At 40.9% G+C, this 25,274-nt stretch overlaps 1 protein-coding gene across 4 annotated transcripts in view; it reads right to left on the minus strand.

Moving 5' to 3' along the window:
• Window positions 1–235: 235 nt before the first annotated feature.
• ARHGEF10 (Rho guanine nucleotide exchange factor 10) overlaps window positions 236–25,274 on the minus strand; it is a 110,363-nt gene continuing 85,324 nt past the window's right edge. For all 4 annotated transcript variants that reach the window (XM_077309355.1, XM_077309345.1, XM_077309335.1 and 1 more), the window contains 3 exons: window positions 18,860–19,034; window positions 5,267–5,389; window positions 236–3,795 (listed from right to left, as the gene is read on the minus strand). In XM_077309355.1, the coding sequence (XP_077165470.1) occupies window positions 3,284–3,795; window positions 5,267–5,389; window positions 18,860–19,034 (810 nt within the window). In that variant the 3' untranslated portion in view covers window positions 236–3,283. The remainder of the gene's footprint in view (window positions 3,796–5,266; window positions 5,390–18,859; window positions 19,035–25,274) is intronic.

Consider the following 25,274-nt stretch of genomic DNA (forward strand, 5'->3'; position numbering starts at 1 on the left):
CGTTTAATTTCTGTGAAAGAACACTTGCATAATTTTATGACTGGGGGTCACCACAACATGAGGAACTGTATTTAAGGGTCACTGCATTAGGGAGGTCGAGAACCACTGCTCTAATGCATATTGTATTTGCTTTTTAATTGTATCTCTTCAAGAAGATCCTTTCTGTGACATTTCTAGTCAGCAGAGCACAAAGTGTGTGTGTGTGCTTGTCCTGTACAATGAGAACACCACAAAGTAGAGTTTTGAAGACTTGTTTATTCACCGGGGTGGGGTTTAAAACATTTTTTTTCAGAGTTTATTTGGGACATAAATACAAACATTTTATGGCTCAGGTTATAACATTCATACTATTAAAGGTTAGAAAATATTTAATGAACTGTAGTGGTTATACACAAGTTCTTCCTGTTCTGCAAAGACTTCTGCTTTCTGGTCCACCTAGCAACACTCGCAACGATAGCTATTTGTTGACTCTAGAAATGCCTCAACATTGGTTTGCGCCTGACACTGAAACCATGTGGTACCATTTTGCAATATATTACAAAGCAAATATTATATTTTATACTTGGTTACTGGTTAGTATGTTAGCTGATGTACAAGTTCGTAAAATACTTTAAAGCTATTCTTTACCATAACATCTAGCAGCATATATTTTGTCAATTGGTCTATACTTTATTAGCAATGCTCAACATCAAGTATCCAAAGAACAGTTCAAGGCCGAGACGGCCTGAAACCTTTCACTTGGACAGCTATTGCCAAAGCCCTGTCTCAGATTCTTACTTTGAAACCTCCATGAGATTCAATACCAAAATTTCCCATAAGGAACAGGAAAGTGGCTGCTCAAGAAGGGCAAGTTCACACTTCTGCAATAGCTTCGCAGTTCTTAGGAACTTGGCAAATGGCAATGAAAGTCCACGAGGAAACTTAACCTGCTACATAATTTTTTGATGGCTGTAACCTTGACTCTCACATGCATCATGTTATTATTAATAGACAAAAAGGTCACCCTCACTCCCATCTAAGCTGCCGATCCAAAGGAATGGGAGCACTCAATGAGCAAACAGCTAAGTGCCTACATTCTATTGAAATTGATTGACTTTCGGACTAATGGAGCTTTGCTGGACTGTGCCTGAGGCATCTGCTTGCTTCTCACCAGAGCCTTTATTTTGCAGAAGCACATGCAGCAGCATTCCAAATGCAGTCCTCAAATCAAAAGAGTTTATTTAAGCACCTGCAAAAAATGGGTTTAATATCTATGTAATTGGGAAATGATCCAAAAAGCCAGAGCTGGAATTACCATGGGTCCTTCTAGCTTTCATTAAAAAAACCTGTCCACTCTCTTTTTGACCTGTGTCCATTGATTCGGCAACACAGGACTCAGGATTCACGTCTGTTTCTGAATATTCTCTCAATAACATTTGGCTTTCTCTGCTGACATTTGTATATTTTCCTGGATCAATCAGGCACAACTGAATTGAGGGTCTCACGGTGTTTACGCATATGTGACTGTGTATCTGTCACAAATGTCACATTGCTAGCCAGCATGCAAAAGTGTAAATGATTCTCACAGGGACCAACGATACTGAACTCATGTTCACACCTTCTAGCATTTGTTGATCCTGGAGGCTGAACCAGATAGAATGTTATCTTCCCAAGTTGAATTCTCCATTGCAATGCCCCCTGCGTCAAGGACAAAAGGATGAACATAGCCAAGAGTTCATCATTGTTGCAGGTCACCACCAATTCCACTGTTCTATTCATCCAAGTTCAATCTTCAGAAGTCCAAGAATAATGTATTGCTTGGTTTACCAGAGGTATACGCTCGCAAAGTCCTTACTATGCAACCTGAATTCCAGCAAGTTCCAGGCCCCAAGAAGGCTCATACCTCATGAAATGGCTTCCAATATCATCTTAAAATTGCTTGGAGAAGATGGAATGTTCCTACTTTGAGACAGGACTATGCAGGGCATGTACCTGTTGACTGAGCGAGCCGAATTGTAGCAGAGTTGGACGTTGTAGGCTAGCCTGAATCCCAGGTATATATGGTGACCACTCAAAGTGAAAGAGAGTGTAGAACGGAGTTTGCACAAAAGGGGTTTGTGCACCTTGCTGTGAGTCAACAATTTCTCTTTCCTTGCAATATGGCACTATGGTAGGCTTCTTTCCCTTACATATTATGCAGTGGATTTTACCTAAAATCATAGTTAAAGTGAGTATCAGTCAACCTTAAATGAAAGCTTGCATTAATAATATGCACTTTCAGAAGGCATTTGATATATTAGTATAGTGCTGAATTCATTACCTTATGAGGTCATCGTGTCCCCTTCACGTTACAGTTCTTTTGTTACTATTCTTTCCAAAGCATCACATAACGTTTGTTTTTCTGTGATCCTGCCCCACCCTGCACAACCCCAAACATATACAATATACACATGAATGGCGAACACTCCATTGCCAGCAACAGAATGTACAACGAAAGCACTGAAAGAAAAAAATGTTACATATACCTACTGCTTAACAAAAATCTGCATTCAGGGTAGGAGATTCAACTGGAAGAAAACTCTAAAATAAAATGTGTAAAATGTACACATGTTGGTGTTTAAAATTTATTTTCTGCATAGTTGTAAATACCAGAAATAAAATTTAGTATTGTTTGTTTCAAAGGAGTATAAGTCTAAAACAAATATTTGACCAAGTTCCTTTTTTTTTTTGTCTGTGCCTTAAAGATTATACATGACAAATTATCCAAGTGCTCTGGAATTGAGACCATATTGGAATATTGCTCAAAAACCTTGGGTTTTTGCTCAAAAATCTTGGGTAAAACATGCACCACATGCATGATGCTGCTTTAGTAAAAAGAGGTTACTTAAGAAAAAGAAGCCCATCAACAGAATACCTTTTGTTTCTTGTCTCTCATTTAGGGCTCAAGGCCATAAAATTGGAATATAAATAATGGCAACATTGTAAAAAATTGTTTAAACTGAAATTGTAATAAAGTTATATTTCTGTTACACAGATAAGCATTAAGACTTAAGCATTTTGAAGACAGTTCTTGAAGGGATATCTCGGGAGATCTTTAGAGGCCTTACTTGATCTTTTGGTCCTATTGACATCTATGGAGCTAGTCATATGAGTAGACCTTAGCAAAGATGCACCTTAGCTTAGAACTCCTTTTTCAGATGATGACACCACCACCATTCTCTTTTGAAGAGGGATCATCATGACGAATTTTAGCCTTCTGGAGCTAGAGCAGATGTCTTTTACCAAGTCACACTGCATCATGGTTTTAGATATTCAATAGTGGAATCTGCCAAATCATTACAGATGAAACCAATTCGTCCGGTCGTTGTGGCTTAGACTTTCTGTTCACTCTTCTATGCCCTTGGCCTCCAGAAATAACTAGTACAGAGATTGCTTTCCCTTCTTTGGATCTACGTTTTTTGCTTTGATTAAGAGCAACATCTTTCAAAAGCTCGTAGACAGCACTCTCCTCAGGCCTGTGTTCGGTGGTGGAAGATCCATGAGATAACGTCAGAGACCCTGAAGATGAAGACATATCACTTTTTTGCGCAATAGAGCCTACTGAATCTCCTAGCCAAACAGCATTATCATCTGTGTTGCTTAGGGAGGCACCGGGTTGCTCACTGCAAACATTCTTTTGGTCATCATCTTTCGATGTTGAATCAGGTTGATTCAGACTATGCCTCGATTTGCTTTTGCTACGCTTGTTTGTCATGGAAGCCATTACGAGGAACTTAACTGGGCCGTTATGTGCATGGTAAGAGACCATTCCCCTTCCTGCAGCCAAAAAGAAAATAAATTTAATTAAGAAGAATTCTCATCACACAGGTCATTATTTTGCTGGCCATTAAATGAATGGAGCTACACCATGTTACAATGTCTTTACATCAAGGTCATACAGGGGTGGGTTGACCACCATTCCTGCTGTTTTACCACATCTTTGGTTTGGAAGTCCAATTGCTGAATTCCTGTCCTCCAAGAATCAGGTGACATGTTGCAGATGTCATTGCAACAATGTTCCTCTAATTTTCTCTCCTTATTCATATAACATTTAAATATAGTTCCCAAAGGGTCTGGTGTCACCATACTGAGTTTCCCTGCCTCTGCTATTTGCAATCCGTATTGTGGTGTGGGGAAAGTGGAACACACACACACACCCCAGAAGGACTGGACAGGTACAGCGTTTGGAGGCTCCTTCCTTTACACAAGAGGGAGTCAGATTCTGCCTCCACAATTAAAAGGCATTAGAACAGCCCGCTACATACTACAGTGACCTTCTGCCCCTAGAACAAATCAGAAAAAATTAGGACACTCAGTTGAAGTTGACATACAGTTCATGCTTTGTTCTCTCTGCTTTCACAACAGCATGAGTAAAGAGATCAGCTGACTTGTTTTACTTGGCATTTCTGCTATCTCAGCATTGCATGCTTTCTCCACAATCCACAGCCAAAGGCCTTGTTTTCAATCAATCTTACCCTCCCCTTCATCTCTTTATATAATGATGCTGGTCTCACTAAAGTAAAATTCTTTCTTAGATTCCAGACAAAAGCTTTAAAAATCAAAGGCCCCACAGCATAATGGAATTTGTCCTGTAAGGCAGGGGTAGTCAACCTGTGGTCCTCCAGATGTCCATGGACTACAATTCCCATGAGCCCCTGCCAGTGTTTGCTGGCAGGGGCTCATGGGAATTATAGTCCATGGACATCTGGAGGACCACAGGCTGATTACCCCTGCTGTAAGGTATTAAATCACTATAATAGTCTCTTTTTTTACCTATTTACTGAAGAAGTGGTCTAGAAAGGCAGCTGGCTAGCTGTTCAACCAGTTTAATGGGAAAACTGTGCAAGAGCAATGCAAGATTAAAATCCACCAGTTATCCACCAATTAATCATAAAGATTCAAAAACCTGTGTAAATTTCCCAAGTCAATAGCACAGTCAACAGATCCACAGCCAGCCCACGTGTGGATTACCAACTGCCCCCCCCCCCCAATTCACATATTTGCTTGGTATAATAGGGTCACCTAGCTAGATCATATACAAAGCATGGGGTGGTATTACTTCTTTAACATCATCTTTCACTTTGTTATATGCCAAGAAATTAATAGCCTCAGCTGAAACTATAGCAACAAATTCACTTTTATAGTCCCTTCCCCGTGTTTATCTGCATTATGGTGGAAGTTATATATTTGGATAAAGACCACTAATTTAGCATGGGCCACAGAAGATTAAATAAAACATTCTACTTACCAGTTACTTTTGGGATTCCCTGCAAGCGAGGAACCGGGAGGGCGACAATAATCCCTAGATTTGTCCCAACCAATAAAAGACCATGGCATGCCAAAAGGCTGGTGACAGAAACCCGATGCTGTCCTGCAAGATTTAAATGGTGCTGTATCATTCTATGATTTTTGCCAGTACAAAAGTAATTTTACTGCAGAGAACATATATAAAATCCCACTATTGCAAAAGACAAACAAAACGTAATGTCAGTTAAGCATTGACACTTTTCACAATTGTACGCAAATGTTCCAGTTCAACCCTTGATTTTCTGAGATCTTTATTACTTTTGTAATAATTTTATAGTAATAAAAATCAGTCAAGTACTGACTGATTCATCTTACAATATGAATGTGGTTTCAGAAGGATTTCTCAAAAGCATCCCTGATAACATTTGGCTAGCAGGGAAATGGCAGCTTAGCATTGTAGGAGGGCATCTGTTAGGGAGAAGTCCTTAGACCTCCCAAATAATGCCAGAAGCACCAGTCGTGGTTTGACAAAGTACACAACCAGACATTAATAAAATAGTCTCTTAGGAAACAAGAGAACTGCAGTATGAAAGGCTGGAATAAAAATAGCCTAAAAATTCTGGAAGGTGAAACGTGTCTTCTTTAGCTACCTTACAAATATTTACATATAAATATTTCATCTTTTCACTAAATTACAACTATTTACATAAATTTGAATAGATTGTAATTGTAATTGCAAATTACTGTTGTTACTGCCTTTATTATTGAACCGTAGCAATAATACGTTGTAAGTTCTGCTATGCTCTCCACCCACACATTTTTTTGTGAACTGGGCAGAATATGGATTTTTCATGGGGGTGCTGCTTCCATGCATGTCAAGCAGAACCCTGGACAAAATGATTATCATTCATGTCAATAGAAATCCACATGAGACAGTGACAGTATGGATTGTGATCCTGGTTCACAGTAATGCAAAGGAGGAGAAAAACAGCATTTTCTGGTATTGGTTTAAACATATACACAGTTCAAAGTCAACATCACTAAAAGCAATTTATAGTTTGGCTCTAAACTTGAAGGCTTAATTTATTCATGACAAAAATGATAAGCACACTGCTATGAAAAACGTGGCAGTCCTTTGGAGATTTTTTTTTTAATGAAAGATACATCCATATACTAAAAGTGGTCCTAATTTCTGCGGTAATGGCAAAAATCCCCACAACTTGTCACTTGTGGGGCTGCTTCCATGCTTGGGTGGAAACAGATAGGGCTAGCAACAAGTCTCTTAATTACTTCTGTTCACAACTGCCATTGTATCTGCCATTGATCACTACCCTTAACATTTTTATTCTTCTTATGTTTTGGTGAATGGCAATTGAACCCAAAGGACTGATCACTGTTATTCTAGCGAGATATTATGCCGCATATTTGTGGGCTACCTACATGATGCTGTTGACTAATTTCTTGCCTATTTACTCTGTCCGTATATCTGCACTGTGAAGATTCCTATTTCGTTGCCTGAGGAAGTGTGCATGTACACAAAAGCTCACACCTAGGATAAAAATTTGTTGGCCTTACAGGTGCCATTGGTCTCAAATTTAGTTCTTTTTTTTTTTTACAGAATTTTTATTTCATTTTCCAAAGCTAAAGATAAAACAGTACGAATAGTATACATTATTAATACAGAGAAAGATAGGTTATGCTCTTCATTTGATACACTTAATTCCCCGTTTCAGTCCCCTTTTAAATTATGTTCTTAAGTAATTCAGATAAGGGCCCCATTGTTCTTGAAACGCCTCTTCTGTTCTTCCATTGACTATCAGTGTCAGTTTGGCCATCTTGGCAAAGTCCGCTAGTTTGTTCAACCAGTCTTCTATTGAAGGTAGTTCTTGCCTTTTCCATTTCTTGGCCAAGTCTCAAATTTAGTTCTGTTAAAAAACTCACCTGGGTGTGTATATCTTATGTTTTCCAACCCCACAACATTCTACCACATGTAGCATGCACAACAGCTGTGCTGTAGGCAGCAATCTGAATACATTTGTGATACAGTGTGGGATTCTGCCACACATAGGAAAAATTCAGAGCATTTTGCTTGGGTGAGGAAGAGGGTCACCAATTGGGCTGGGAAATTCTTGGAGATCTGAGAGTGGAGCCTTTGCAGGATGGAGTATAATGCCATACAGTAAACTGCCTAAAGTAGCCATTTTCTGCAAGAGGACTGATTTATGCAGTCTGCAGAACATTTATGACTCCGGGAGATTTCCAGGCCCCACCTGGAAGCTGGCGGCCACACCTGAAGAGACTACCTAGTGCTTAGCCTCCAAATGCACAAGGCCTTATTCATGAAAGAAGGAAGCACAACTCAGACAAGCTTGAGGCCTTTATAGCACAGGGCGCCAATACAGAGAACACCAGTCACAGCTTTCCAACTAGCAGAAATACTGTTTTGCACTAGCAGCAGGAATCAGATTGCCAGCTGCTCCCACTACCATGGCCTGCCCATTCAGTCAGTGTTGTCAGTTTTAGCAGTGGGGAAATCCCAGCAATCCAACTGAGAAAATTATCTCCTTGGAAGTACTGAGGGCAGCTATGCGTTGGGATGCCAAACAGCTCGTTTTCACAGTAGGCTTGGTAGCTGCCTTCTTGCTTGGTTGTAAAATTAAATGCAACAATATAATCCCTAGTGGCAGCCGTGTTTTAAGCAACAAAACGGAAGGTATAACTGATACTCGGCTATAAATTACGGTCAGCTTGTGCAAAAGGATTTGGCCGTCCCGTTGTTTTGCTTGAGCCACTGCCAAACAGCTGGCTGTGCTCACATCAGTTTCTTCACCCTCAATACTCCTGTTTGCTTTGCAGCTGAAAGATGCCTGTTGCACTTCCTTGCCCTGAGTACACGCAAAACAGGGAGAAATTGCTCATCACCTGACATTGTGATAGATAGGTCACAAATGTTATGTACCTGGCTTTCTAGCATCTCTTACAGGCACAGCAGCACCCTATCTATCAACACCTGACCGAGCCACTGTGATTCATGTAATGGTCACCTCCAGACTTGGTCTGTGCAGGACTACCCTTGAAGCCGCTCGGGAAACTCAAACTGTTCCAAAATGTAGCCATACGGGGATGCCGCGCATGGCACATATACAACTTGTGCTCTCCCAGCTGCACCGGCTCCAGATTAGAGACCGAATCAGAATGAAGGTTTTGGTTATTACCTTTAAAGTCCTAAATGGTCTGGGACCATCATACCTGCAGGACTGCTTCTCCCCCACCCCAGGGCATTAGGGTCAAGCCAGCAAAATTTGCTTGGGTCCCCAACCCCAAGGTGATCAGACTGGTCTCAGACAGAGACAAGGCCTTTTCAGCCCTGGAGCTGGCCTGGTGGAATTCTCTTCCAAAGGAGATCAGAGTCCTGCAGGAAATTGCATGGTTCTGCAGAGCTGTCCCACCAGGCCTATAACATCATTTAATTGAATTGGCCTCCCTGGCAAAGCACCAATTTCATATCATCTGGGGCCAGTAAGACTCATCTGCCCCCTCTTGCATTCCTTGCCACTGGAATTTAGAATAAGCAATTAAGGATGGAACTGTTTTTAGATGCTTTAGATTTTTAATTATTTATTGTATATAGCATTTTATGTTTTTTTATTCTGTGTTTTTATTAATGGTGGGTGATAAATACAATAAATACTAATAATTTAATATCTTCCTTCGTTGAGGAAATGGATAGGACGGCTGCAGCAAATCCTTATAAGTTAGTGGCCTTTTTTGCCACAGACCCATTATGCACGGGGGTTTTAGCGCACATTCGGAGTGGAATGGCGGCGACTAAAATCACCGATAACGCACGGAGCCGGCTGCAACTGGCCGCAGCTTCGGTGCATGCCGCCGAAAAAGCCGCGTCAGTGAAACGCGGAAGAAAGCGCAGCTTCCGGGTGAGCGGGGCGCAACCAGAAGCGGCGCCCGGATCACCGCGTGCATAATCGGTTACTCTGGGTTTTGCCGCCGTCGCACCCCGCCCCGTACATAACCGGTATGCGTCACATCTTCCCCCTCCGCGTTTTCCATGTGACCCGAAATCGCCGTTTCGGCGGCCGTGCATAATGGGCCATAGTGATACCACAGCAACATCACGTAAAAGAGTGTGCTTCTCCAGCTGTCAAATAACTGAAACCAAAATATGCAAATGCTTGTATTTGCACACCCCAGCTAAGCAAACACAGTTTTGACTATTTATTTTATGTCAACAACACTTGGATATAACTGTCTACCTTCTCTGGGTTTAGTTTTTACCCTTTGCCAGACCATCTGTAATATTCTGACAACAATAACATCTAGAAAAGGGCAAAGGACTCAGGGCCTGTCAGAGCACAACGTGACTACTGCAGTCTCTAACCAGTGATTTGTAACAGTGAAACAACAAGGTTTTCACATGTAAAAATCACAAGCGATTATCTAGCAATCTAACCTCTTGAAAGCAGAAGACAAGCTTGGGAATCAACAGTTGGAAGCGAGGTCAGACGGAAATCCCCTGCTCTTAAAATGATGGAGATGCTGGGGAATGAGGAAACACCTGAATGGAGATATGAGCTTCGATAAATCCAAACATCATTCATGTAAGGAGGTGAATGTATGCAATTATTTCTGTGTACTTTTCTAGATGGGTAGATCTTATATGGTACACAGCTTTGTACATTCTATTTCTACTCCTGAACCATTACTAAACTCAATAAATGATTTACATTCCAGAAGGAGCCTTTTAGGGAAAACGCAACCAGGATGCAAGCCGTTAAGATTCCAAAAGAGCCAGAACCCTACAACCACTTCTTCATCTTATCTAGTCTCCATTAACATCCCTAATTCCAGTAGCAAAGGAAAGTAATCTTTGACTAAGTAACTACAGCAATGTGAAGATATACTGGGAGCAGCTATGCACATACAAAAACACAAATATCCTTGACGGGCTTTGAGACACATTGGGCCCTGATACTGAAATGCTATAATCACTGACACGCCAAACACAGATGTTACGAAGCAATAGCATAATTTATATGTCACAATTTAAGTGTTCAGGATGCTGTATGTACAGTATATCTTCTTGGCACTTTTTGCTACAACTGTGTGACATTAAGCTAGTATTATTTATTTATTTACATAATTTGTAGTCTGCCTTTCTGCCCTTAGAAGGGACACCATGGTGGCTAGCAATTTAAAACACTCATGATAAAATCACATTTTAAGCCTCCCCCCAACACACATTATTTAAACAATTAAAAAAACAGAGTAATAATACCTACCAAACAGTAAATGCAATTAAAACATTAGGTACAATGAGGTCTCATGGAAGGAATGCCAAGTGAATAATGACACATTTTTTTTCACCTGCTAGCAAAAGACGGTAAAAGGAGGAGGACAGGCTAATCTCACTGGAAAAAGAGTTCCAGAGTTTTGGTGCCATGCCTGAGAAGGTTTTCTCCTAAGGTACCTCCTACCTAATCTCGGAATTATGGTCTCCATACTATAAGTATGTGACTTAAACAGAGGGAACAAGATCTTGTCTAATTGTGGTGAAGATTTAATTACAGCTTCCTTGCTGCCAGCTCTCACTTAGTGGCTGTAGCTTTCACCACACACTCTCTAATCTAGGATTTATCTCTGAGGTGGCAGATTAAAGCTTTCCCCCCACAGCTAATCTTGGAGACAACCGAACAATATTATTATTCACTGAAGGATACTTCTGCATTGTCAGATTTGGCTCAAAACCATCATTTTCCTTTTCTGGGTTTACTAGATCGATCAGAGCCAGTGCTTTCTCGGGCCTAGTCTGCACACAATAGATAATGCACTTTCAATGCACTTTAGAAGTAGATTTTCCTGTTCTGCACTGGAAAATCCAGCTGCCAAAGCACATTGAAAGTGCATTATCCTTTGTGTACAGACTAGGCCCAGGTCTTGGCCCCCACTTGGTGGAACGAGCTCCCAGTGGACAACAGGGCCCTGATGGAGCTAAAACAATTCCACAGGGTCTGCTAAATGGAGCTCTTCCACCAGGCCTTCGGTCAGGACCTATGAATAAGCCACCAACCCAAACCCAGTGGCCCCTCCAACCATTCACTGCACTAACATAAGAAAAACAGAATCACAATGCAGAAAGCTGAGTTGCCGATTGTTGGGTGTTAAATGTTAAATTACAAATTGTGTTACTCAATACAAGTTCCTATTGTTAAAGATGTTAATATATACTAAAGTCAAGAGGTTTACTGTATTGCATTGTAATATGAAAGTTCCAATGTAAACCGCCCTGAGCTGAAATGGAGGGCGGTATATAAATATAATAAATAAATATTTATTTTTTGTTGTGATTTTTAAAAAAAAACTCTCACCAATACCAAATTATCTTTATTGTGCTTATAAAGCCATAAAGCTTTACTTTTCATAAAACTGTTCAAATCCATTCTTTCTCTTTTTAAAAGATATTCTGTTATGCCACTTGAGATTTAGAAGAGGTGAAGGCCGGCTACAAAAAGGAAACTTATTGTGCTCATTTTCCCCCCAGTGAGGAAATGCTGTGTTTCCTGGAAACTGATGGGAGGCAGGAAAATATATTTGTTACACAGAAGATAATGAGTGGAAAGTGCCCTTTGTTGCAAAGGTAAGATGACATCAGTTGTAAGAGGAACAAATGAAGCTTTCCTTCAGAGTAAGCAGAATTGCTGTGTAGAAATGTATGCTCTCTGAAATTAGAAAAAAATACTAGGGAAATAATGGCTAACATACAAAAAAGTAGCCTATTAAGTAATAAAAAGTCAAATGAGTTCATGAAGGATCCATAATGTTCATGACAAGATGGACTAAGTAAGACTCTAAACATGGGCCAGTTAGGTCAGTGCAATAAACATGGATGGGAAGTGCAAGATCTATTGGGAGCCAGGACCATAATTAAGTAAGCTGTGTATATTTTATTTTTTCTATTTACAAAAGTGATATCCTGTCTTTCTGCCCAGTCAGAATCACCAGGAAGAATTGGTTTTTATAACCCGCTTTTTTATAACCCCAAAAGGAGTCTCAAAGTGGCTTACAATCACCTTCCCTTTCTCTCCCTGCAGCAGACACCCTGTGAAGTAAGGTGGGGCTGAGAGAGCTTGGAGAGAAATGTAACTAGCCCAAGGTCACCCAAGCTGGCTGTATGTGGAGGAGGAGTGAGGAATCAAACCTGGTTCCCCAGAATAGAAGTGATACTTTTTACCACTACACCAAGGCAGCTAACAATGGAGGGGGGGAAGCATTATAAAAACATAAATGTTATTATTAATTGTATTTGTTGACCACCACTCCCGGGCCATGTCGGCTCGTGGCGATTTACAATAAAATTATAAAAACTCATGAAATAAAACAAACATTTAATTAAAAAAAACATGTAATAAAACCAATTAAAACTCAAAATGCCATACATACGTAAAAACACAGAAAACAGCAATTAAACCACGCAGTATAAAGGGAACTGGGATTGCTGAAGGAACATCAGATGGAAAACACTGAGAGAAGGAGACACGTGATTATCCTTGGGGAGGAATGCCACAATTTTGGTACCATGACTGAAAATGGACTCTTCTCTGATTACCACCCATCTATCCTCAAAAAGCAAGGCCTCAGAAGATGAAGTGGGGTAGATGGGATGAGTGAAATGCAAAGCTTTCTGTTATAACCCCTCCATGTTTAAAAACATGCATAGCATTCGTTTGGAACGCCATAAGCTACGAGTAGCTGTTGTTATAACAACCTTATACTCTGTTTAAGAGACATATATTTGCTAATGTGAAGTTAGTCTGAAAACAATAAATTTAATGTCCCTTGACAAAGCTTGTGGGCGAATTGCGTTGGGACTGTTTTGAACATAAAAGAATAAAGAAATAATAGAAGATTGAAGACTCTACAGAAGAGTATTTTGGATATTTTGTTTGTCAACCTGGTATCCCAGTGCCTCAATACTTGATTAGCATTAGTTTTTGGCATTTAAACTGTTTTAGCTTATCAATAAATCCCGACAGATATTCTACCAGTGAAACTGAACACAAGAACACACTGGCTGCATGCCTTAATGGCTAGCCGAATACGAAACCCGAAGACCTAGTTCTGGCTCATCGTCTTCCATACACAACATCCAGAAGGTTGATCAAATAAATAAGAGAAATCAAATTGAATCAATACGGAACACCAAAAAACCCAGCAGATTCGAACAGTACATTCCAAGTACAGACATAAACCGTCATCATCAAACTGTGTCAGAAGTCATATTTGCTGGCTGAGTTTCAAATTATCTAATCAGTTCTGGGCTGTTTTCATATGACTTTCTTCCCCCAGGGTGGAACATGGTATGCTCCCGCTTTATTAAGGGGCTCAAATACAATACTGTGCTCTTTCTGAGCACGGTTCCCTTTTAAGCCAGGGCAAAGGGAGACACTCACAGGTCGGCACTTCTGCAATGACCAGTGAGAAGATCAGGTGTCACCAGCAGGAAGCAGCGTGGGGACAGCAGCACATGAATGCTGTCTCTATACCCCTCTAACCCTCTTGCTGCAGTTTCCACTGCAGGGATGCAATTTTACACTATGTGTGGAGTCAGGCGAGTAAGCTTTAAGTGCAAAGCAAGGGCATACAGTCTGCGATTTGTTGACATACTGCAAATTTTCACTAAAAGGCTTATAGCCGCTTGGTAACAGCTCTGCAGCACTGTAGGTCAGCCAGATGTTTCTTTTTTTTCCTAAAAGGAATAGGAGGAGTTAGGCCAAAAAAAGAAACCTGATAAAAATAAGGGTTTTACTGCTGTTTGCAGCTCTATGTCTTTTGCCTTGGCACTTCCAAAGAGCTTTCAGAAAGAAATAAAAACACTTGTCCTTAAGCACAACCGGGCCTCAGAATACATTTGTTGTTCCAACACAACACTGATCTAATTGCAATCAAATTATGAATACATGCATGCCAAACATAATTTTTGCTTTTGCTTAGCCCAATGAAGTGTGCATCATGGACTTTCATGAGGCTACACATTCAGATAGCCTGCTTCAAAACCAGCAACAACACACACCAGCTCCTTTCGTACTTCAGCATAGCAGTACTGAATTCCAAAGGTCAGCTGTGACCCACAGGAATCACTGATGGCTGCTATGAATGGGTGAAGAGAAAAGCGAACCATGAAAATCCATCAGTAGGAACGACCAGTAGGGGGAAGGGACAGTTTCTGCACAGCGGCTGACTGCTTAGTAGCCTCCAGCACAGGATTCAGCACGGACATTCTTCCAAGGTACTGACCGAACTACCCTCTGTCTTTATCACCATCTCTGAACTGCCAGTCATAGGAAGGCTATTCCCTCTTCCCTAGACCAGTTTGCAGCATCAGAAAGAAACACTTCACCAGCAACCCAAGGGGAAGACACAACACTGTTACAAGTTGCTTCCCCATGAAGGTTTTCCTCTGCTTTGGCTTTCAGACTCTATTTTTCCATTGTGTGCTCATACGCCTTTCCCTATCTTCAGTAGCCATTTAAAAAAAACTGCTTTGATCACACCTTTTTGGAAAAAGCACAATCCAAGTGCATCATCGCCATGGTCTAGATAGGAAGGGCACATTTCAACGGTGTCTCCCCACACACATTGGCACCATTTTCCAGCCATCTGCTGCTCACAATTTTATGTTATGTAAACTATCTATACTACCTTGCCCTCCAGCCATAGGTCGCCAAGGCAGCAAACGTTAAAAAACAAAACATTAAAACATTCGAGACCTTAAAAGGTGTTTAAAGTACAAATTACGCATCCAAAGTTTTAGTGTCTCAACCAAGAAGGCCCTTTTTTTGGATTGCCACCCATCTAGCCTCTGCTGACAGAGGCTGCCAAAGCAGAGCCTCTAGAGATAAAGTTCATATGGGAATAGGCTGTCCCTCAGGCACCCTCTCAGCTGTGTTTTCTGTCTCCTTTCTATCTTCTGACACAAGGGATGGGCATGGCCTAGGGTCCATATTGAAGTCCATGCCTTCAAGTGAGCCAGCCACTGAACCCAGAAATGTAGTTGTGCTTTTGTTTGTTTGCTGATTTAATTTCTATACCGCCTGCCCATAAGGCACAGGGTGGTTTACATAAAACATCATGGGTATACACTGAAATATAGTGATAGGAATATAACAGTGGTTCCAAAATTCAACTTAACAGATTATAACAAAACACTATAACAGATTCTTGGATGCTTTAGGATGCTTCGGGCTGAAACTGCGTTGAGCAGGGGGTTGGACTAGATGGCCTGTGTGTCCCCTTCCAACTCTTATGTTTCTATGATTCTATGATTCACAATTCTCAACTTTTAACATGAACCTGTAGGAGGTCAGCATGGCTCAGATCATGGAAGAGGGCTTTGGGAGACCAAAAGATGTTGTTGAGTCTGCCAGCCTCAACCAAATACCTGGTTTATTTATTAGTTTATTTAGGTTGTGTGTTTTCCAAAGACAAAACAATTTGTAAATTGCTTTGAGTTCTGTCAGGGAGAAAAGCTGAGCCTGCAAGGGAAGGCAGTATACAAATTAAACATTAAATCATTAAATAAATAGTAATAAAATACTGGGCAGGTTAAAAACTGGCAATTGCTGTAGCTCTTTTTAACCATTTGTTTAAAAATTACCAGTTGTTTTTGAACAGCCAGGAATAACCCTCCCAGTGACATAGCAGGAAAACTAATATCCATGAGGGGTTAATAGAGGAAAATGCACAGAAAGCTCTTTTGTATAGAAACTGTTGCCAATTCTCATGATTCTGCATTCACAGCAAAACAGAGAGAATCCTTGTTGTGAGGGAATCAGCCCGAGTTGTATACATGCGGTGTCAGATCAGTTCTGGGTGCAGTGCTATCTTTTGACTACAGTTATCGAAACCTAGCAGTGCCTACCTGCTACCTAGCAACAGTTCCCCTCTGCGTTCAGCACAGGAACATCGGGGCATACAAAAGACTGAGTTTTAATTTAGAAGCTTTTCAAGCAGCTGCCTTTTCAGTGCTATAACTTAATAAGAGGAAGTGGCCCACAAATGAACTAGAAGAATAGTCTGCAATACAAAGTTTTAAGAACGGTCATTTTAGCAGAACCTTTGTAGCTTGGAGAGGAATTAATGAATAAGCCTATTAATTGCAGAGGAATTATTTCTGATCTAAGAGGCATAAGTAGAAAGAACACTAAAACAAGTCCCCAGGCCCTTGGGTCATCTGGGGTCACAGTGTCTCTATGTCACTGTAACTTGATTCAAAGCACTTCAGGACTGAATTATCTTGATAGCAGGTCTTCTCCCCTGTATCAAAACAATCCCTTCAAAGCCTTGGATGTATTTCAATCCCTTCTTCCAGACTGACAACTAAAATGTTTAGTGCAAAAATGAGGTTCCTTCAGGTTCCTCAACAGAGCAATGCACCTTTTATTTTGCTATGGGACTTGTTTGTTCATCTTTCCTGCTAAATTCTTCCCTTTGCTTTTCCAAGCATATGAAAAATAGATCAGTATTTTTTCCTGATTTTCCCCTCAATTTTCTCCAGGTTTGTTTGTTTTAAAAATCACCACACAAACCTCTAGCTTCCTTATTCATTAATGGCAAATGGATTTTAGTTATTTCAAAGTTATTACAACTATAGCCAACAATGAGACCGAAATTGTTAAAATGTTCGATTGTGACTTTCTTCCCTGTATCATAACAAATCAGAATTCTTCAGTTAAAATAGAAACCCCTGAAATGGGATGGGAATGATATCAGAGATGGTTATATAACATAAGAACTTATATGAATGACTAACAGAAGCTCTTTGACCCAAAAAAATACTGTTTAGAACACCTTGTTTTATTTCCATGGCAATGACCACTGAGACAAAATATTTTCCAGGTAGCTTTTCCCTCTTCTAATATGCACACAGATATACTCACTGCTAAATACTGTCTAAACTGCATTTTAGGGTTCGATCAGATAGTCTATTGGCCTGTTTACTGAGAGACTGATGTATCTTGACTATCTTTGTTTATCTTGCTAATCTGCTTTATGCCAATAAAAGTATTGTGTGTGTGTGTGTGTATAAACATGTGTGTATAAACATACACACTGCTAAATACCACACAAAAAGCTCACAACTCATTGTACAAAACATGGATTCCTTTGGCACGAGGATGACAGACTGAATGTAGAATCCGCTGAAACACAGATTGCCTGGTTTGTGTGTTAAAGAGATACTAAGAATTTGGAAGAGGGATGTAAAGGAACAAAACATTATTTTGTTTCAATTAATTCACATTTTGAAGTTAGTGAACATATGGCTAGTCAGAAGGGCTGGCACTGGATAGGAGTGTTTCTATACATTTGTCAGCAATTAAAAAAAAAACTAATCTCAAGTAGGAAACTGCAGGGGGGGAAACAAATAATTATGGTGGGGAAAAACAAATAATTCCCCTATACCACCATCCACTGAGCAAAGTTTATTTGCAATTCCGGTCACCGTCTCTCAAAAAGGGTAATGCAGAGCTGAAGAAAGTACTGAAGAGGGCGACCACGATGACTTTGATGACTAGGGGGTTGGAGCACCTTCCGTATCAGGAAAGGCTGAGGAGTCTGGGATTTTTCAGTTTTGAAAAGAGACAACCAAAGTGTGTGTGGGGGGGGGGGGGGACAGAGGTGTATAAAATGATGCATGGGACAGAGAGAGTTGACAAAGATAATTTTTTCTTCCTCTCTCCAAATGCTAGAACTTGAGGACATCCAATGAAGCTGATGGGCAGTAAGTCTAGGACAGGCTAAAGAAAACACTACTTGTGATTAAAATGTGGAATTTGCTGCCAGATGATGTGGTGATAGCCACAGGAATAATCCCACAGCCAGGAGGCAACATGAGGGGAAGGCCTCGGCCTCTATGTCTTGCTGTTGGTTGTACAGAGGAACTGGTTGGTCATTATGTGAGGCATGATATTGGACTAGATGATTGGTCTGATCTTGCAGGACTCTTCTTATTTATTTATTTATTTATTTATTTATTTATGCTTTGACATTATATATAATCATTTATCATAGTCATAGTATCAGTCACAGTCTTAGATTCCATGCTCCTGGTTTCACTGCATATTTGTAAGACTGCCTTCCATTGTTTATTGTCAACATTGATTTTCTGTTTGTGTACATACACGCACATTTACACCGCAATTAAAACTATACAAGATATCGTCCAGGAATTTTCTATTTTTTAACTTCTCCACAAAAAATCACTTTTGAACAAGGGTCTCCTAAGTCCCACCAGAATAAGTAAAAGCAAGTACTAGGATTTACTGGAATTCTTGTCCTTCCATCCACACAGTTCATAAATTTTTGTTTGTAATTGTTTTCCAAGGGAATGATTGTAAAAACTGCTATTGAAAACCTATCCCAGCAACAGCCTACCTGAGACCTCAATTTAGGATGAAATTGTGGCTGAAATACCTACAATTGTTACTGGTACAGTAAGATTTCCAGTTTAGGAGTCATGTTCATAAGACACTTAAGCATTGCTAAAGGAAGCACGGGTGCCATTAAAGAAGCATGCCTGTACCTGGTAACATATTGTGGACAAGAGTAGCAACATTCACATCTTGGAGGTGCTTAAGGGTTTCTGTGTGGAAAAGGCGAAGAGTAGACCCTGATGTGAAGGCAATCCAGATTCCAACTCCTGCCACAGCCATGTGGGAAATCACCATCCCTTCCTCTTGATGAGCTTCAAAGTGGCTCTGAGTTACAGACAAGACAGAAATCAAAGGTCATGGTGCAGAACATGGAGTAGCAATACTGTGCAAGTGAACACTCTCCTTGTCATGGCAAGAAAGGTAAAATCATTAAGGATAGCAACTGCTAACTCTTGTCACTAGTAGCAGACTGGTAAACATCTAATGGAAATCACTTCTTTCCAACAGGTTTTACTACCTGTTTTAAGCTTGGGTACAGCAGGATGGATCCAGACTATTTCCTTTCCAATGCATTCAGACTAAATCCTCCTTTCCAACAATTTCTCCTTCCCTTCATGTCACTCGTCGGGGTCCCCTATTCCCCAGAGCAGTACTGTATAGAGATCCGTGAGCTTCAGTGTGTATGTGGGGAGGAGGGGGAGTGGGAGAGGAAAACTCCAATTGGAAAATTTAGTCTAGATCCAACTGTGCGCCAGCTAGAGAGGTCCAGGTTCAAATCCTTAGCCAACTGCTGTGGCTCAGTCTCACAGGGTTGTTTGGTGAATTAAAAGGTAGGAGAGGACTATACATTCCACTCTGAACTCCACAGGACAAAGCTGGGATAAATATATAAATATAACAAAATAGATGGCAAAGTAAATAGTGATGATATCCATGGACCTTAACCCCCCCCCTGGGTTTCTTTGGCAATTCTCAATGAAGAAAAGGCCCCTAAATCATTGCTTCAGTGTTTATTGCAGGACACTCAGATACATTGTGCCATTCCCAAATGATGGTGGCAAGCACATATTTTATTGGGCGCAAAAAAATAAATAACAAAGTATTATTGGGTCTCAAGCATAATTCCAAGAGCGGAATATTTTAAACAAGTTGCAGAAGCAGTCTTTCAATGCATGACATTGAAAGGTGCAAGGAGTTTTCATCCGTGCAAGAACTGTGGTTCACAGTGAGACAGAAAGCACCAAGCACCAGAAGAAACTGTTGCATAGCCAGTGAGCAGCTTTGCAATGGATGAAGATGTGATACAAATAGCTTAGGTTAGAAACCAAGCTACTGATTAAAAACCAAAATGGACCATGCATTGCATATTGTAGTGGGGGAAATCCCCTGCATTTATTCTGATAAGGACATGGGCAAAAAATTGGGACCGCTCCAGTTATGTGATCTTGCAGAAAAACAACTCAGAATTCTCTTTCAGAAATATGGGAACAGATGGCCCCATCCAAAGTAAATAACACAGCAATGAAGAAGAAAATCACATAGGCAAAGAAAGGTAACATTAGGTTTGTCAAATTAGTTTACTGAAGTTAATCGTGGGAAGGCTCAACGAAGAACTAAAATCTACTTTTAAAAAGTGTTGAAATGCTATATCCTTCACTGACCTTAAAGACACATTCAAAACTGAGCTTACACAACTTGGGGAAAAAGAATGTTGTTACTAGGGATAAACAAAACCTTCCAAAGAAGGTTATTTGGGGATAATCGGTTGCTGTGATACATTCTCATCATTGGGTACCATGCAGTAGTATTGCTTTCTTTATGATTAATATAGATTAATCAGTGCCGGGAATATTTTTGAAAGATGGCCTTTGGAAATTTGGGGGAAGAGAAGTGCTGGATGTTTCTTGAAAAAGCTGTGGGCATTGGCATTCCAATGAGAAATACTGGGATGTAGGGCAAGCTCAGTACCACATAAGATCTGTGTCTACCTGTTTATACAGCTTGTATATCGTAGAAATACACAGTTTTTGTCTTGTGATCTAATCTGTGCAGGCGATGTAGATTCATTTCCTTTTGTAGTCTGTGAATAGGTGTGTTTAGAGATGCCAACTTCCAGGTGGGACCTCAGTACCCCCCAGGAGTACAGCTCATCTCCAGGCTACAGAGATCAGTTGCCCTGGAGAAAATGGCTGCTTTGGAGGGTGGAATCTTTGACATTGTCCCCCACTGAGTTCCTTAGGTGCCACCCCCAAATTTCCAGGAGTTTCTCAACCTGGATCTGGCAACCCTATTTCCACTCCCCTTGCCAGTGACTGGGGGGATCTGGCAATCCTAACCATGTAAGTCTATCTGAAGCAGTAAAAAAGAGCAAGAGTCCAGCTAGCACTTTGAAAGACTAACAAAATTTGTGGCAGGGCATGAGCCTTTGTGAATCATCACTCACTTCTTCAGATATTGAAGTGATCAGCAACTCATGAAAGCTCATACCTTCCCTCAAATTTTGTTTAGTTTAGAAGGTCTACTGGAGTCTTGCTCTTTTCTCATGGATTGTGTTGGCAACTGCAGAGCTGAGGTTCCTGTACAGTTATGTATCCTCTGTTATTAGGATACAAAAGGTTTTTCCCCCCATGAAAAACAGCTCTGGAATAAGCATTCTCCCAAGTAAGATGCTGCTGAGCGATGCCTCAATGCAGCACACATTGTTAAAATTGTGTACAGCCCCTATGTCAACTTATCTCTAGCAAAGCATTTCATTTCTCACTGTCCATTCCAAGCAGTTCCAACCTCAATTCCTAGTTGCAAAGAAACCATCAACAGAGTTCTACTAGGGGAAGCTTCCCATTATGAATAGTCCACTGGTTAACTCAGAAAACTTCTCCTAGGACACCCAGAAATCATACAGAAGAAGAGATGGGGTCTGAATACCCTGCCTTTCAGTACCTGAAGGAGTCTCAAAGTGGCTTACAAATACTTTCCCCTTCCTCTCCTCACAACAGACATCCTGTGAGGTAGGTGGGGCTGAGAGAGCACTAACAGATCTGCAAGAACAGCTCTCAGAGAACTGTAACTGGCCCAAGGTCATCCAATGGCTGCATGTAAAGGAGTGGGGAATCAAACACCATTTTCTAGGTTAGAGTCCACCATTCTTAACCACTACACCACAGAAGAAATCAGGACTTCTATTTCACAAGCATCCATGGATGGTTTAAAATGGGGTGGCCAATTCCAAGCTCAACAGGGATATGATGTCATAGAGTCCACCCTCTGGAGCTGCCATTGTCTCCAGGGAAACATTCCCTGAGTCTGGACATTGTAATTCTGAGAGATATCCATGCCACATCTGAAAGCTTGGCAAATCTACTTTGGATTCAACACCTTGGGGAAGGGATAAATTATACAATTGATAAAGAGGTTGTATATAAATATTTGGCAATTTTAAATTAAATCTCCAGAACTGGATGAATTACATTGTAGAATGTTGGAAGAACTGGCAGAGAAAATCTCAGAACCTTTAGCAGTTCTTTGAGATGTCCTGGAGAACAGGAGACGTTCCAATGGACTGGAGGAGGGCAAACATGGTCCCCATTTTTAAAAGAAGTCCCCAAAAACTACCATCCAGTCATTTTAACCAGGAGAGGTTTTGAAACAGATTATTAAACAGGCAGTGCGTGAGCAGAGGATAATATGGAGATTAATAAAAGTCAACATGGATTTCTCAGGGATAAGTCCTGCCAAACTAATCTTATTCCTTCTTCATTTTTGTTTTGGTAGAGTGACTAGTTTAGTAGATGCAGGACATTTGGTAGATATAGTGTATTTTGATTTTAGTAAGGCCTTTTATAGAGTCCCTTGTGATATTCTTGTGAGAAAGTTTGTAAAAGCTGGTCACAGTCAAATTGATTTGTAATTGGCTGGATGAAAGAACCCAAAGAGTTTATCTTCATCTTGGAGGGAGGTGACCAGTGGTACACTGCAGGGTTCTCTGACAGGGCCAATATTGTTTAACATTTTATTAATGATTTGGATGAGGCAATAGAGGGTATACTGATTAGATTTGCAGATGACACTAAATTGGGTGGGGTGGCTGATATTCAGGGAGATCTGGATAGACTGGGAAATTGAGCCATGGCCAACAGAACTTATTTTGACAGGGAGAAGTGTACAGTATTACATTTGGGTAATAATAATGTGATACATAAATATAAGATGGGGGATATCTGGCTTGACCATAGTACATGTGAAAAGGACTTAGGAGTTCTGGTGGACAATAAGTTGAATATGAGCCCAACTATGTGATATGACAGCTAAGAAGGCTAATGCGATATTAGGAACAGAACCTAGAGCAAAGGAAGTTATAATACCACTCTATTCCACATTGATTAGACCTAGCTCAACCCAACCCAACCTGCTAGACCAGTGGTTCTCAATCTGGGGGTCAGGACCCCTTTCACAGGGGTCGCAGCAGGGTGAGCAGCTTGATGGGGTGGGGCACCACCACTGTTGCCACTCCTTCTGAAGGCGCCCGCCAATTTATATACAATTTATAACCAATTTATATACAATCATGAACAATGGATCTTCGCACCTTTGGTCAGTTTCGGTTTAATTTCTGTGAAAGAACACCTGCATAATTTTATGGTTGGCGTTCACCATAACATGAGGAACTGTATTAAAGGGTCGCGGCATTAGGAAGGTTGAGAACCACTGTGCTAGACCATATTTCCTTCCATTAACATACTGAATAGCACACACTTATTTGCTCTGTCTATTTTAATAATTCCTTTTTGAAATTGTAACTGGTTGAACTCCAAACAGCTTTGTGGAATTCACTGGAGCTGTTTTTGATTCACACCCAAAGAGAACTGGCACCAAATGTCAATTTTCAAATATGTTTCTGCTCTGTTGGGTTCCACACAAATTATAACCAATGTTACTTTTAAAAGCGTCTCTAGAGAAAACAAGGAAACTTCTCCAAAGAGATAAAAGGTACATATTACTCTAAAAAGCCTGCATGGCTGTTTATTGACATAGTCAATATTGATGAATAAAGAAGAACACATAGAAAATAAATCACACAGTAATTTCAAAACACCACCTGGGTAGGAAGATTTATAAGAAAGCCTACTCCAAGAGCCATGGCGTGCTTCTGGATATGGTCTTGCTTTTTGAGAAACAGAGTGCAGCTGAAGCTAGAGTTTACTAAAAATTATTGTTTTTAATTATTCTGGGTGTGTAAATTCACAGCCGTTTCAAAGTTAGAGAGGAATGGAGGTAGTTTGCCACTGCCTGCTTCTGTGTAGTGACCCTGGTATCCTTTGGTGATCTCCCATATAAATACTAACCAGAGCTGACCTTGCTTAGCTTCCATGATCTGACAAGATTGTGCTAGCTGATATTATCCGGATCACAGAAGCAGCAGCTACTCGGCCTCCTCCCACTCTCCCCCAATTTGCCATCACTGTGCCATGTGAACGGGGTTTTCATTCTTTCATCAGAGAGAAAACAATCATCCACAGCTGCTGTGGAGCTTTCCCAGACGGGGACTGAGAATACTATGCACTATGGTTGCTGCCAGTTTGGGGAGCCATTTCTTTCCTCAGACAGAGGGGGGGAAAAGAGTAGGTACTCATGGAAGTCATATCCCTCCACCTGGATTTTCCAAAAAGGCAATGAGAAAATCCTATGAAGAAGAAGAAGAAGAAGAGTTGGTTCTTATATGCCGCTTTTCCCTACCCAAAAGAGGCTCAAAGCGGCTTACATTCGCCTTCCCATTCCTCTCCCCACAACAGAGACCCTGTGGGGTGGGTGAGGCTGAGAGAGCCCTGATATCACTGCTCAGTCAGAACAGCTTTATCAGTGCTGTGGGGAGCCCAAGGTCACCCAGCTGGCTGCATGTGGAGGAGGAGCGCAGAATCGAACCCAGCATGCCAGATTAGAAGTCCGCACTCCTAACCACTACACTAATTTCCATGGTATCTTTCCCTGCGAAATGCCTTCAGTTGGCTCTAAGAGAGAGAGCTCTCTCTTGGCCTTTTTCCTCATGCACGCCTCTCCCCTAGTCTTTCACGTCTTTCTCAAGTACTCTTGCTCTATGGCAACGTTAAGAGCTCCACCATGTATTTTGAATCCCACAGAGGATTCATTTAAGAAGAGTGGCGCCTGAGATGTTCTTCCATTGTTATGGCAGCCCATGCATAGTTGCATCACTCTCCCCCCCCCCCACTTACACGCACAGCACAGGCCCTTTTGTGATTCCTGGCCCAAGGAGCAGTGCCAAGGGCTGAGCCAGGCTTTCTCAAGCATAGCAGGGCTCCGTATAATGGACTCCATTGTTCAGGAAAAGCAACTGACTTTTTACCACTTTGGCAGAGAGAGAGGAGAACAAACGACGAAATGAGCAGCATTTAGGCACCCTACCAAGGAACATGGGGGCATTATTGCTTATCTGGCACATTTCAGATGCCTTCCAATGCTTTTTAAAATAACATGCTAATGTGTTTCATCCCACAAATGTGGAAGAGTAGGATTATTCTAAATCAAGCATTGTAGCTCCTCCCCCCCCCC

This window comes from Paroedura picta, chromosome 1, assembly GCF_049243985.1.
Source record: "Paroedura picta isolate Pp20150507F chromosome 1, Ppicta_v3.0, whole genome shotgun sequence".
NCBI lineage: Eukaryota > Metazoa > Chordata > Lepidosauria > Squamata > Gekkonidae > Paroedura > Paroedura picta.